The sequence below is a fragment of the Pongo pygmaeus genome, chromosome 8 (assembly GCF_028885625.2).
Source record: "Pongo pygmaeus isolate AG05252 chromosome 8, NHGRI_mPonPyg2-v2.0_pri, whole genome shotgun sequence".
NCBI classification, from domain to species: Eukaryota; Metazoa; Chordata; class Mammalia; order Primates; family Hominidae; genus Pongo; species Pongo pygmaeus.
Genome location: NC_072381.2, coordinates 15,760,259 through 15,776,425, shown reverse-complemented (window position 1 = coordinate 15,776,425; position 16,167 = coordinate 15,760,259). Strand labels below are relative to the sequence as shown.

The following is a 16,167-nucleotide window of genomic DNA, read 5'->3' as shown; positions in this document are numbered from 1 at the left end:
TCAGTTGAACCATCATAATTGAAGGACCATCTGTATATGCAAAGAAATGTTTCATTTTGTGCAACTTTTAAGTCTTTTAAAACTTCCTTTGTGAAGGAGTTCTTCCTCCCGATTCATGCTGCTTGCTTACGAAAAAGGAAGGAAAATAAGTCAGATTAGATTTGTTCTGATCCACGTGCAGGACCAGCTACTTAACTGATGAGACCTAGTGCAAAATAAAAACATAGGCCCCTTGTTCAAAAATTATTAAAAATTTCAGGACACCAACAGCAGACCATTAAACCAAGGGTGAGACCCATCTAAGCACTGGGTCCTGTATGACTGCACAAGTCACATACCCACAAGGCTGGTCCTACCTGTGGGTATAATCCGGGAATAATTGTGGAAGATGCCATGGTTATGATCAACATCTGCCTCATACAGTAGAAATAAAAGCAATTGTTATTTCAGTTATTTTAATTAATTGCATTATTTAATTTTATTGTAAATTTAACTAATTGTAAATTTATTATTTGTTTCCATGACTGCTATAACATAGAATCACAAACTGGCTGGCTTCAAACAACATAAATTTATTCACTCACAGTTCTGGAGGCCAGAAGTCTGACATCAAATTGTGGGCAGGACAATATTCTCACCACAGCATCTATGATAGGAGGGTTCTCCTTGCCCCCTTCCATCCTCTGATGGTCCCTGGCATTCCTTGGCTTGTGGCAACATCCCACCAGTCTCTGCCTCCCTCCTCATGTGGCCTTCTGCCCTCTCTGTCCACGTGTGTCTTCTCCTCTTTTTCTAAGGACATCAGTCATTGGATTCAGAGCCTACCAGGATGACTTCATCTTGAGATCCTTAACTAATTTCATCTGCCAAGACCCTATTTCCAAATAAAGTCTTATTCTGATGTTCTGGGTAGATATGAAATTTTGGGGTGATACTATTCAAACCCATTACTTTGAAATTAGGAAAAGCAAATAAATAGATCTTCTGAAAGAAAAACATATTTTTAATAAAGTTTATCTTTTACAAAAGTATCTAGAAAGCATCATGGTTGGCTAAGTAGGATTAAAAAGAGTATTTCTGCCATGTGGATAGCATTTTAAAATCTAATTTTTCTTGCAAAGGACCATAATGATCAATTTATCATAGCATAAGAACAGAAATGGATTTAGACAAAAATCCTGATTAAATCAACTAATCATCAAGTTAATTGCTCTCAATATTCTTGAATTCAACCTTTATTTCTCCAGCTCAGATTAATAAGCATGCATTTTGTCTGAAAGCATCCCAGACTTAACCATAAACAAAAACTTCAATTGGCTTTTTCTTTTTAAATAAGATCATTCTGTGGGCTTTCATTTTTGTTTTACATTTAGCTAACCATTTATCACGCTTTACAAAAAATTTTAAATGATTCAAGTTGCAGTTTTAAAAAAGGGCTCCAATTCTATGGCAAATGATGTAACCTGTTTAATTTCTGTGATTTCAGGTTTCAATCATTAACTCTACGGATATGATGTTTATTCAGAATTTCACTGGCGAACAGGTAGAGACATTTTAATATCAAATAAATAAAATCACTCTGGGTTACCAGTAGACTATAATATTCATATCAGTTATTCATCCATTCAACAAATATTTAATGAGCAGCTACTATGTACTGGAAACTGTCCTAGTCACCGGGGATGCAATCATGCATCAGACAGAGCCCACTCAGCTCTCAGGCAGCAGTGAGGGAGCAGGGGAGGGAGAGGAAGGGACAGTTTATTAACAAGCAAATAAATGTCCATGATAATTTCAGATTGTGAACCATGATTTAAAGAAAATAAAGCTGAGTGATGTAACACGGGAGGGAGTTGGCAAGGAAGCCCTTGGATGGGGTGATCAGGAGGCCTCTGAGGTGCCAGTGTCTGGGCTGAGATGTGAATGACAGGACAGAGCCAACTATGCCATCTTATCCAGAACCTTCCAGGCAAGGGAAGGCTAACACGAAGGCTTTCAAACAAGAACCAGCCAGACATGTGTGAAGAGCAAAGTGAAGGCCACAGTCTCTGTAAGCAAGAGAGATGTAGGAGCTGAGGACAGAGGGGACAGGGGCTACTCATGGGAGACTGGTGGGGGAGGTGGGCGGTGTTTGGGATTAGGAATTTTTTTCTAAGAACAATGGGAAGTGGTTTTGTATTAACATGAATCTTTCAACAGTCTATAAAGGCCTGAAGGTTTTGACATAAGATACGGGAAGAAGGTCACTGTAAAAAGGGCCTGGACTTCTGCAGCTGACAGATTAGACTTCCAGTTCCCATTGCACCGCTCATGAACTGTGTGAGACCACAGAAAAATCATCTGACCTCTTTGAGCCACTTTGCAAAATAAGAATAAAATGTTTATCTTCCAAGCTCCCTTTAAGAATGAAATAAATCAAGGATTGTAGATTACTTGGAAGATTCCCTGGCACATAACAACTCCTCAAGAAATGTTAATTCCTTTCCATCTCATTTCCTGTCTCCTGCCTTTTGATCAAACAAAAGCCACTAAATTCCCATGTGCCATTAAATCTTCTATAATTTGAGATGCATGCGAACACGTGTGCTTATGATGATCATAAACTATTGCATCTCTATTTCAGTAAGATATAGATTCACGCCTCCATATTTGAATGCAGGACAAATTTAAAATAAATGAACTCCTTGTGTTTGTAACTTATATATGACTATTTACAAGCAGAACTACACACTTGATTTTAAACTAAATATGAACAAAGCTGTGGAATTAATACATTTAAAATTAACCATGTTAATTTAATTTGAAGAGGAGAGAAAAATTGATTGCCTGGAGAAACAATTCAATTCACAACTGGCTTCTCTTAGACTGAAGCACCAACTCAGTATTTAAAGAAATGTGGCTCACACCTGTAATCCCAGCAGTGTGGAAGGCCAAGGCAGGAGGATTGCTTGAGGCCAGGAGTGAGACCGCTGTCCCAGTTAAAAAAAAAAAAAAAAAAAAAAAAAAAATGAAAGAAAAGAAAAACCAGTTTTAAAATAAACACAAAATGATTTTGACATCTTTTTGCTATAATTTGGGGCTTTAGTCTATTACTCTGAAATTTTCAACGAAGCATTTTATATCTCCTAATATTCTTTTGGAAGGTTTGGAGAAATCAGACTGAGATGAACAAGAAGTTGAATAGATATTGAAATGTTTCAAACAACTATTCCTAAGTGGTGATAATTAATAAGTGAATGAGAATCTAGCAATGCTTCTCCTTTGCCCAGATCTGTTTACTTTTTATCATTAGAAACTTTTTAAACATTGCTAAATTTAGTCTTTCTATAACTTCTTCTTCTCAATACCACCTAGTTCTGTAATCCTGAACCTCAGAAGGTGATAAATAATGAAATTTCATAAATGATGAAATTCCTCTGAGTAAAGGCCACACACCACCACACCAAGAGTAAGAATTTCACTATCTGTGTTTGGAACAGAGAAAAGAGGTGTGAGAATTGAGTTGTTACCTGCCACTGGTTAACTCATGTATTCATTTTCTCTGCAAAGAGCATTTGGCACGTGGCACCTACTTTGGTCCGGACACTGCTCAGGAAGTTCAGATAGAACAGCAAACAAAACAGACCAAAGTCTCTGCCTCCTGGGGTGTGTGCTTTCTAAGGGAGTGCATGTTCATTAAATGAGGACATGATGGAAGCTACGTCACCTCAAACATTGCATGGCACACTATGGAAGCAAATTGGCAAGCTGAAACTATGGGTCAAATCTGATGAAAGCATAAATACTGAAAAGATTATAAATCCAAAAACATAGGTTTAAAAAGAAAAACTGCAGAGATAAAATGGGGAGAGGCCAGGTGCAGTGGTTCACACCTATAATCTCAGCACTTTGGGGAGGCCGAGTGGGTGGATCACCTGAGGTAAGGAGTTCGAGACCAGCCTGGACAACATGGTGAAACCTCGTCTCTACTAAAAATAGAAAAATTAGCTGGGCATGGTGGCAGGCACCTGTAATCCCAGTTACTCAGGAGGCTGAGGCAGGAGAAATGCCTGAATCCAGGAGGTGGAGGTTGCAGTAAGCCAAGATCACACCACTGCACTCCAGCCTGGGCAAGAGAGCAAGACTCCATCTCGAAAAAAAAAAAATTAATTAAAAAAAAATGTGGGGAGACTGTGGTGCACTACGTACACCCATGGAAAAGATTTAGGAGCTTTTGTTGACTATGAGAACAATACAAATTGACGCTGAGATGTCGGTTCCCCCGACATGAAAACTTTTTATGCTTCCACTGAAGCAGGAAGCGTAAATCTTACCTAACTCTTCTCTTGTCATCAGCGCACTCACAAGTGTCATCTATGTTTTGGTACCACGTATCATATCTCTAACACAGAGAGGTTGGATGGCGAGCCAAGTGAAAATATTTTCTTTCGAGACAGGGTCTCTCTGTCACCCAGGCTGGAGTGCAGTTGTGTAATCTCAGATCACTGCAGCCTTGACCTCCCCAGGCTCAGGTGATCCTCCCACCTCAGACCCCCGGCTAGCTGGGACTACATGTGCCACCATGCCCTGCTAATTGTTTTATTTTTTGTAGAGATGTGGTCTCACCATGTTGCCAGGGTTGGTCTTGAACCCCTGGACTCAAGTGACCCTCCTGCCTGGGCCTCCCAGAATGCTGGGATTATAGATATGAACCACCACACCCAGCCTGAAAATATTTTCATACAACGTCATATGGAATTGGAATTAGATTCCTTCTGCGAGATTCGAGATTGCAGAACTTGGTGGGATTAAGTGCTAGAAGTTATGGAAGAGCCAGATTTAGCAGTCAACATTCCGATAGCTGTGTCCACGAATTAAATGGGCTGATTGTTGAACATCCCCAGAGGATGTCCAAGCAGATGTCAGGGTTATTATGGGGAAAATTATTCACTGGGTCAGGGGTTAGACTAAATGAGGCAAAAGGACCCTGGCCACTTCCAAGAATCTATGAATTTCAATGCAAAAATGTACCACAATGAGATGAATCTTTCAGGAATAATAGAGACATGACTACAAAAATGACTTTTTGGACACAAAATGTCATCTCCTGATTTTCCTTTGCAGATGGCATCTTATTTTGGATATACCGTTGTCGTATCAGATGTTAACAGTGACGGGTAAGTTTATAGACCTCTCTCATATACAATATGTTACATTCATCCATAAAGATGTTATATTTTCCCTTCCTTACTGCCTCAATAAGATACAGCCTCTCTTGTTCTCAACTTTTTTGGTTCAGGACAAGAAGATACATCTATTAAATAATTCTCTGTCATCTGATTTTGTCCTTAAGGAGATTTTCCACATCTGCTGCTTCTAGAAGAGGACAATTTTATTTCGTTTTATTTTTAATTTTATAAAGTCTTCAGCCATTCAAAATTCATAGCCATTGAGGACATTCATCTATCTCTCTTCACTCCTAGAATTTTCCCCTAGCATGTGATACATTCACAAAACATTTGCACATAAATGGATTTTTAAGTTGCTTTAAAAATGTAACAGCCATGGAGAAGATGAAATTGTTATTTTTCAGATTACAGTAGTAAATTACGGTTGATCATGGACCAAACAGCACAGTGAATTTTGGTTGTGTTTAAGTCATTACTTCAAAAATAAATTATGATTAAACACCCCTTTGATTCACTAAAAGGACCTGACAGATAAATTAATGAATCATTAAATTAAAAAAAAAATTAGACTGAGATGTATTGATTATCCACCCAAAAATATTATTGGATCACCCACCATGTTCCAGGCTTTGTTCTTGGTGCCCAGAATACACAGGTGAATAAGACAGATGTGGTCTCTCAGGGATCTCACATTTTCACAGAAAGCAAATATCTGAAGAATACTTACTTTGTTATAGGCAATGGGCTAAGCACTTTAGCTATACTTTTGCTAGATATTTTCTGTGACCTTCATATAGCTGTCAATGGACTTTGTATTAATTGTGTCATGGCATTTGACTGGAGATAAATTTTATACCTTTTGTACCTGTTGGGAAATATCTATTATTCTTTCATTGAACATAAACTTCTCAAGCATCTACTATGCACTAACAGGCACTGTTCTAGGTGCAGAGAAATCCATAACTTCATGAAGATTATACTAGAGTTAGGAAGGTTGGTGCTACAGACAAAAATTAAATGAGTAAAGAGTATGTTAGATGGTTATAACTACTATGGAGACGACGAAAACAAAAGGACTGAAAGCAACCAAGTAGATGAATACATAAACAAACTCTGGTACATCCTGATAATTCAGTTTTATTCAGTGATAAAAAGAAACGAGCTATCAGGCCATGAAAACACACAGAGGGACCGGGTGCGGTGGCTCACGCCTGAAATCCCAGCACTTTGGGAGGCCGAGGCGGGTGGATCACCTTAGGTCAGGAGGTCGAGGCCAGCCTGACCAATGTGGTGAAACCATGTCTCTACTAAAAATACAAAAAATTAGCCGGGCATGGTGGCGGGTGCCTGTAATCCCAGCTACTTGAGAGGCTGAGGCAGGATAATCCCTTGAACCCGGGAGGCAGAGGTTGCAGTGAGCCGTGATTGCACCATTGCACTCCAGCCTGGGCAACAGAGCCAGACTCTGTCTCAAACAAAAAAAAGAAAAGAAAAGAAAAGAAAAGAAAAAGAAAACACATAAAGGAACTTTAACTGCATATTGCTAGGTGAAAGATGCCAGTCTGAAAGATCTACATTCTGTATGATTCCAATTCTATGACATTCTGGAAGAGGCAACACTATGGCATCAGGAACAAGGCAGTGTTTCCCAGGGGTTCTGATGGATGGAGTTATGAACAGGTGAAGAACAGGATTTTTAGGGCAGTGAAATGACTCTGTATGATACAGTAATAGTGGATATGTGTCCTTATATATTTGTTAAAACCCATAGAAGGTTTGATACCGAGAGTGAATTCGATGTAAACCATGGCCTTTGGTTGATAATGATGTATGAATGTAGGTTTATTGATTGGAATGAATGTGCTCCTCTGACGTGATGGTGTGGGAGGTTGCAGGTTAGGGAGAGGGAAATGGGAGAACTCTGTATTTTCTGCTCAAATTTGCTTTGAATCTAAACAATTTAAAACTGCTCTAAAAAATAAAATCTATGAATTAAACTTGTTAAAATAGAAAGAGAGGAGAGATAGGGAATATTTAAAGGGATGCAATCCCCAACTGGGTAGATCATGAAGGTCTTAGGGTTAAGATTCCAGCTAAGGAAACACCTAAGAGAGGTGAGGACCAGCCATGGTGATCTAAGGCAGAGGGAGGAAGGGTGTTCCCTGTGGAAAAGCAAAAGGTGCGTATTCCCTGAGGCGGGAGCTCCAGGCGTATCCAAGAAGCAGTGGAGAGCTGTGGAGCGTGAACCCTGGGGAGATGGATCATGAATGTGTGAAGGTCACTGCTTTTACTCCAAACTGCTGCACACAGTGCCACACAAACTCTTGCATGGACTAGAACAAGTCCATTTCCAAGAAGGCTACAATGTCCTGTGAGCCATGGGGATTCCAGGTGAGCAGTACCAGCTCAGGCTTCGTTGCTATCAACTGTGCTCTGTCTACCAGCTCTAGATCGTCACAGAGCCTTCTGGAACTCTACTACCATGCACCAGGGGAGGCAGGACAGTGGCTTGGAGGGCAGTGAAATGACTCTGTATGAGCAATAGCAGTGGAGGGAGATTGCAGTGCTTGCACTCTGCATGTATTTCGAAGTTATAGTTGAATGCCAATCTTATCCTGAAAGCAGTTAATTTAAAAATAAATTGCCTTCATCTTCAGTTATCTAAGTTGTAAAAATAAAGTAGCTATTAGGACTGTCATTCAAGATTTCCATCTTAGGTGGACTGTAATTGTAATCAAAGCCTTTTAGTCATTTGGAAAGAAAATAGCTAAAGAACTTGAAGGCCAGACATAGCATGCCATCCAATTTTCATAATGCTTACAAAAACAAGGTTTCTTAAAAAGCTCCAAAATCTCAACATCAGGAAAAAAAAAAAAATCCCACTATGGCCTTTCAGATATGCACAAACACATTTCTCCCCACTGATGGCCACATAACAAGCACCAGGGGCTCTTCCCCTGCTATACGGATTCACTCCGTGTGTTCTCTTCCACGGGCCGCTCGTGTTTTGAATCCTCAGGACTTCGCCCAAGTTTCGCCTTATGTCCTGCAGGGCACCGTCCTTCCTGGAAACATGCGCATTCTAGTCTATAGCAAAGTTTTGTGAGAATGTTTATAGTACTTTCTTTTTTTTTGCTATGTTAAGAAAAAAAAATTGTGAGAAAAGGACCTCATTGGCTTCCTGTTGATCAAAACAACATGGTAGTAACAAACACAGAACTGTTATAAAGTAATAACTTCCTCTTTCTTGAAGTTCTTAAAAACTGCTATGCATACTATTTTTTTATTATGTAGTATTTTCTGAATTCTTTAGACTGCGTTGAAGGATATTTCCATTAATTTACCAATGCTGTTCATAAAGGTAAAGTGCCCACAGATTCTCAGTATATCATTTGCTGTTTTTAATTACTTAGATGCTATGTAAATTCAAGGTCCTATTATATATAAGCATGCTCTGGAAATAATTGAGATAGGCCAAAGAAAGATGCCAGATAGACAACTCAAGTGAAGTCTGAAATTACAACAATGGTGATATATATAATATATTTCATAGGGTTTAAAAAATCACTTGGCTAGGTCATTGCTCATGGTTCAGAAGTGAGGACTTCCCTGCACACACACATTTATGGGCTTGAACCAGACTCTCCTTTCCCCAAGCTGGAGATAGTTAAGTACATTTGTGCACAAGGCTATCTAGTGGACATTGTTGGAAAACATATATTCTTTGAAAACTAAACAACAAAAACGAGGTCCCTAAAAGAGCTCCAAAATCTCAACATCACGAAAAAAAAAAGACAGCGTCAATAAGTGACCAGATAAGTTAACTGGTGGAAATTTTCCCTGATATTTTTCTATTAAGAAAAATCTCCCAGTATGATTGACTGGACTGCAAACATTTAGATTTAACAGTTGTGTGCATGCTGGTTGATGGTTAATATTGTCAAGCCTGTGACAGTTTTGAAAATATAAACAAGCTGGGGAAATTATCTTCAGTTTTGTTATCTTAAGACTTCCAGTACTACAAACTCTGTCGATGTAAGCTTTGTTAGGAATTTCTGAACAAACTTGTTAACAACAAATGGAGGTGGTATTTTTCATCTCGTGCCTAAACAAGCAAATATGTTTTTTTTTTCTTATGGTTTTTGAGTGTTATAGTAGTTATACTACTTCAGAAATTAACTGAATTACAATTTAATCCATTGGATACTTTCTACACTACCATTGTTTCTAACCTCTGCAGGACCAAAAGGAGCCAAATTTAAACAGATTCTTAGTGGTTAACTTGAGAATAATTTACAGAAGAATCCAATTGAAAGGAAACAGCTTAGGGAGCTATATTTTTATGCTAGATTTAGTCCAGGTATGTTCATTCATACAGGATATATCATTATGATTCAATTAGTAGAAAACTCTAAAAAATTAAACCGTAAAGAGGTTGTAAATTAATTTCTGTAATGTAATTGAAGTGACATTAGTTCTTGCCTATCAAACAATTAGGTTGATTTGATATTTACTATATAGTCCACTAATCTGTATTCTTTTAATAAATAAATTCTGAATATTAGTCATGAGCATTAGCATGCAAAGTGTACTACTGGGAAAAAAAAAGAAACAGAAAAGTTTCTATGTTAAAGCAATACATGGCTTAGCCTGTTTTTTGTTGCTATAATTGAATACCTGAGACTGGATGATTTATAAAGAAAAGAAATGTATTTCTTATACTTCTGGAGGCTGGAAGTCCAAAGTCAAGTGGCCGCATCTGGTGAGGGCCTTCTTGCTGGTGGGGACCCTCTGCAAAGTCCTGAGGTGGTGCCAGGCATCACATGTCAAGGGGGGTAAGAACATTCCAGCTCTGTATTTCATTCCTCTTCTTATAAATCCACAAGTCCCACTTTGGGGCTCCACCTTGATGGCCTTATCTAATCCTAATTACCTACTAAAAGTTTCACCTCCAAATGCCATTAATATATGCATCTGAAGATTAAGTGTCTAATACATGAAATTTGAGGGACACATGAAAAGCATAGTAACTTATGCACACTGTTGGGTTGCCTAAAACATGAACCCAGGTGTGTGATTTTTTTTGCCGCCTTCATAGTTGTGTCTTTTCCAGACTGTCATGCAATTGGAATCATACAGCAGGTAGCCTTTTCAGACTGGCTTCTTTAACTGAGCAATGTACATTTGAGATTCTTCCATGTCTTTTGATGGCTTCATAGCTCATTTCTTTTCATTGCTGAATATTATTACATTATATGATGTACCACAATTTGCTTATCCAGTCACCTATTGAACAGTATCTTGGTTGCTTCCAAGTTTGGGCAATTATTCTACGCACATTTTTGTGCATATTTTTATACGTATATCTGTTTTAAACGCATTTGAGTAACTGCCAAGGAGTGTAATTTTGTGATTGTGTGGTAAGCCTATGTTTAGCATTGTAAGAAACTGCTAGACTCTCTTCCAAAGTGGCTGTATCATTATGTATTCCCATTAGCAATTAATTAGAGTTGTTCTACATCCTTGCCAATGTCTGGTGCCATCAGCATTTTGGATTTTAGCCATTTTAAGAGATGTGTAGTGGTATCTCATTGTGGTTTTAATTTGCAATTCCTAATGACATATTATATTGAGTGTCTTCTCATAAGCTTACTTGCCATCTGTCTTTTTTGATGAAATGTCTATTCAAATCTTTTGCCCAATTTTTTTTTTTTTTTTGAGACAGAGTCTCACTGTGCTGTCCAGTGGTGCGATCTCGGCTCCCTGCAACCTCCGCCTCCTGGGTTCAAGCGATTCTCCTGCCTCAGCCTCCAGAGTAGCTGGGACTACAGGCATGCACCACCATGCCCAGTAATTTTTGTATTTTTAGTAGAGACGGGAGTTTCACCATATTGGCCAGGCTGGTCTCAAACTCCTGACCTCATGATCTGACCACCTCGGCCTCCCAAAGTGCTGGGATCACAGGCATGAGCCACTGCACCTGGCCTTGCCCGATTTTTTATTGGCTTATTTTCTTATTGTATATCATGTACACATAATATTTATTGTAACAATATACAGTATATAATATATAATAATGATATATGTTATTGTTACATATGTTTTCTTCATGGGGTTAATTTTTAAGAATTCTTTGTACATTTTACTTTTACAATAAATTTGTTGGAATGCTCCTAGCACCAAGCATGTCTAGACACTCACTCTACCCTCACTCTACTCAGGGACACTTGGTTTGGCTCACAACACCTACACCTGGAGAGCCCACCTCAGGATCCCACCCAGGTCTAATGCCATCTCCTCCATGGAACCTTCCTTAGTTCCCTCCAAGCACTCAGTCTCTCCCTGGTCCAGGACACCCAGCATTAATTTCATTGTCTCATATTATTTTTCCCAATCTGCCTTGTTTATAGTAATATGGGTAGTCATTTCACCTCATTTGTAAGTTATTAGGGAATGAATTGGTTGACCTAATAGTCATCATTGCATTACAGCTACTTATCAAAGTACCTTAAACATAGGAAGTACACAGGATGTCTTTTGATTCAGACTGAAGACAATAGATAAATACCACAAGGCAGGCCATAAATTGGAGAGAGTGTAGGTTAGAGTGATGTTGGAGTGTCTTGTAGACTGCTCAGATCTTGAAGAAAGTTTCTTGTTCTCAGTAACTGTTCCCACCTCATCCCTGACTTTTGATATAAACTATATCAAAGATGTGTATGAGCTACTTGATATGGAATCTGTTAGTAAGATATATTTTTATACATATTATTGATTTTATGTTAATGTTATTGATATATCTTAATTTTTTATATATTAATATATTGTATATTAATATAGTATTGTTTCTTGACCTTTATATTTATATAATATACTCTATTTATATTTTATATATTTCATACATTAATGTATTAATATACATTGTTATATATCATTCATATACATGAATATTATAACTCAATTAATAATATTTTAATCGGTTTGCTTGGCAAACTTCAGCATATTACTTAATCTACATAGGCATAAAAGTCAAATGCAAATATATGTTCCTGCCTCAGGTCACTCCTGAGATTATTGCATCTGTCAAGACACTGTATCTGCAGACAAACTTTAGCAGACGCCATTAATTTAGATCAAATTATATATATATATTTTTTTGGTTGGTGTGACTTGTAAAATTTTGAAATAGAAATTATACATAATACCTTTTTAAAAATTCAAATCACTTAGAAGGTTTACAGTGAAGTTTCCCGTTTAAGTTCTCTTCCTGCCCATCTGGCTCTGTGAAGGAAATACCTGTAACCACTTTTTATTTTTTCTCCAGGTGGTTATATATCTTTATCTCTAAATAATTTGCTTGAATATCTCTTGAAAATTTTTTAACCTTAAAAATTACATATTAGTTTTTTGCTATAATCTATGTATCAAAAGAATTTAAATTTTTATTTGGGCTGAAAAGTTGTTTGCTACCTTTCTAGCCAGCTTGATATACCTCTCTAATCTCTGTTTTATTTAAATTGAGCTAACAAAAGGAAAGGGAAGGACAAAATTGATCTTAAACATTACTGCATAAAAACTGAATAATTTAAATGTATAGGTATATTAATTGCAGACAAACTCTAATCTATTTTTATAAAAAGCTATTTTGTTCTTTCTCGATATGTTTTCTTTGTGCAAGTACAGTTTCTGGAAATGCACTAAAACTGAAAATGGTGAAATATCTGTGGTTTTCTTAAAGTAGACATTTTTAACATAGCTAAAATGTTCAGTGTGATAATTTAACAACTCTTATTTTCTTACAGCGTTCGATTCCACAGACATAACAAAGCAGCGAAAGCAATCTGATGATTGTAAAATAACCCTCAGAAAAGGAAAAATACCAATGGAAATTTACTAGTCTAGTCGATTACAAATAACCCAAAGTGACTCTCCTCTCTGCTAGCGCGCTGAGCTGCTTTCTTTGTTCCTTACAGACTGGATGATGTCCTGGTTGGGGCACCTCTCTTTATGGAACGTGAATTTGAGAGCAACCCCAGAGAAGTAGGGCAAATCTACCTGTATTTGCAAGTGAGCTCTCTCCTCTTCAGAGACCCCCAGATCCTCATCGGCACCGAGACGTTTGGGAGATTCGGTAGTGCTATGGCGCACTTAGGAGACCTGAACCAAGATGGATACAATGGTAATTTAAACCAAAGCGTGGAAGTCATTTATGTTTCGTCACCACTGCATAAAGGAGACCATGCCTGTTTTAAAGTATTCAGTGTGGTGTGTGTGGGTACAGTTATTATTACTGATTTTTAATAAACTATCACAAATCTCAAGGCAGCTTTACGTTTATACATTTTGACTAATATAATTACATGGAAATTTCCCTTCTCACCTTTCTGAAAATTTTTATTTCAAATCTCACAAGATTACAATGCAACACAGAGAAAAATCTGTAACATAATTTGTTTCAATCCTAAATTTAGTATAATTGATCTCCTTGTAGAACATACATTCGGTTATCAGAAACATCAGAAAAACCTCATTAAGCAATGTCAAAACCATACCTCAGAGCTCAGTCTTCAGAGCTCCAGGTAATGGTTTCAGGGTGTTACTACATTTTGAAAACCTCTAAATGAATTTTAAGAGACATTGGAAGGCCACAGGCACTCCAGGTTACAATAAAAATAAGTACATTTAGGTTTCTGCAAACTTCAAAATAACATCTCAAATGTTCAGCTTTAGCCTTCTCTACTTATAAGTGCTGTTTACTGCAGAAATATTTCTTATTCAGTTTTAAGAATTAAAACTTTAAAGCCAAAGTTAATACAAAAACAGTCATTGCTCTGACGTCCAAGCAATTTTCTCACATTTGATGTTGGCTATCCTGTAATAGCTCTCAGTAGAGGCAGGAATTATTTTTAAAATTGATGTTTGGATTTTGTGACTTAAAGATAACTAGGAAACCTTCTATATGTCAAGACAAATAAACACATGTTGATATATTAGCAAGTATTCTGACTTCTGATCAGCCCACATGGGTTATGTATAGGATATGCTGAATTTTAACTGGCACGTAAGCTTCACCTTAGTTTCAGTATTTGCAACAAAGTAGTGTTAAACTGGTAGCGTAGGCTTGTAGTTCTTTAGGTTAGAATTTATGAAACCCTTCCAAGTACCCTCTCCTCAGAAAAACACACACCTTCACACAAAAGTTTGCATACATTTTGAGGACCTTTAAGTTAAGAACCGAGTATAGTGAATTTCTTGATTGAAGTCAGAGAAGTAACAGGAACTTGCTCTAACAAAGTAGCCTTGGAAGTATTCACATCAGATTAGTATTCATTAGTATATTTGGCAAATGTTACTGTACTCTTATGCATTCTTTGAAAAAAGTCCTCAGCAACATATGGTTAGTAAATTTTAAAGTACCATAAAACAAAGTACATGTAAAAAGCTTATGGTTCCAGGGAAATTTTTTAAAGACAAGCTTACCTTTAAGTGACTTGCTGCTCTATTCCTGATCACTCAAGTAAAATAAACAGTACTAAATTATCTATGGAGTTGTCTTTTAAAATCATATTTCTTCTATTTGTCTTTTCTCTCAAACTTTTAACAGTATTTTTAAAAGATAAAAGAAGCATTCTAAATGACATAAAGGGAGGTCCTAGCTTCCCTGAGCTTTGGTGTCCCTGAGTATACAAAGTAGGTGAAATAATGTGAAATTCACTGAGAGTAAACAAGGGGATGGGAGTCAAGGCACTGACTTAGAGAAAGTTAAAAAAGTGTCGAAAGTGTTCCTTTTCACCTGACACAGGACAATATCTTTATTTTCTACAAAAATCTGAGTTTTTAGATCATCTTTTTTTTTTTTTTTTTGAGACAGAGTCTGTCACCCAGGCTAGAGTGCAGTGGCACGACCTCAACTCACTGCTCACCGCAACCTCCACCTCCCAGGTTCAAGCAACTCTCTGACTCAGCCTCCCGAGTAGCTGGGATTACAGGCGCCCGCCACTACGCCGGGCTAATTTTTTGCATTTTTAGTAGAGATGGGGTTTTACCGTGTTAGCCAGGATGGTCTCCATCTCCTGACCTCATGATCCACCCGCCTCGGCCTCCCAAAGTGCTGGGATTACAGGTGTGAGCCACCGCTCCAGGCCCTGGAGGCTCTTAATAAATATTTGTTGGATGGATAAAAGGCAACAAATAATTTGTCATTGCAGCAGTACTACAGAATTTTCATGGAAAACATTATAAGCCCTTTAGAGTTTTGACAGTGCTCTTTGAGGATACTAAACTCTATTTCTGAACCATTCTTCTGTACTGAAAAAAGAAATGTCTCTACGGCCAAGCATAGTGGCTCGTGCCTTTAATCCCAACACTGTAGGAGGCTGAGGGGGTGACACTCGAGGCCAGGAATTCCCGACCATCCTGGGCAACAAAGCAAGGACCCATTGCTCAAAAAATATATATATATATAAAATATATATATATACTTTATATATATATTTTTTATATATTTTTATATATATTATATATATATTTCTACATATATTTTTATATATTTATATTTATATATTTATATTTATATTTATATATTTATATATTTTATATATATTTATATATTTATATATTTTATATATATTCATATATTTATATATTTTATATATATTCATATATTTATATATTTTATATATATTTATATATTTATATATTTTATATATATTTATATATTTATATATTTTATATATATTTATATATTTATATATATTTATATATTTATATATTTATATTTATATATTTATATATATTTATATATTTATATATTATATAGATTTATATTTATATATTTATATATATTATATATTATATTATATATTATATATTATATTATATAACATATTATATATTATATTATATAACATATTATATATATTTATATATATTTATAATATATAAATTTATATATATTTATATATATTTATAATATATAAATTTATATATATTTATATAT

At 36.5% G+C, this 16,167-nt stretch overlaps 1 protein-coding gene across 1 annotated transcript in view; it reads left to right on the top strand.

The window, feature by feature from the left end:
- The window catches only part of ITGA8 (integrin subunit alpha 8), a 199,477-nt gene that overhangs the window by 52,609 nt on the left and 130,701 nt on the right, over positions 1-16,167 (top strand). Inside the window, exons 10-12 of the mRNA XM_054436441.2 lie at positions 1,487-1,543; positions 5,104-5,156; positions 13,142-13,347. Of these exons, the coding sequence (XP_054292416.1) occupies positions 1,487-1,543; positions 5,104-5,156; positions 13,142-13,347 (316 nt within the window). The remainder of the gene's footprint in view (positions 1-1,486; positions 1,544-5,103; positions 5,157-13,141; positions 13,348-16,167) is intronic.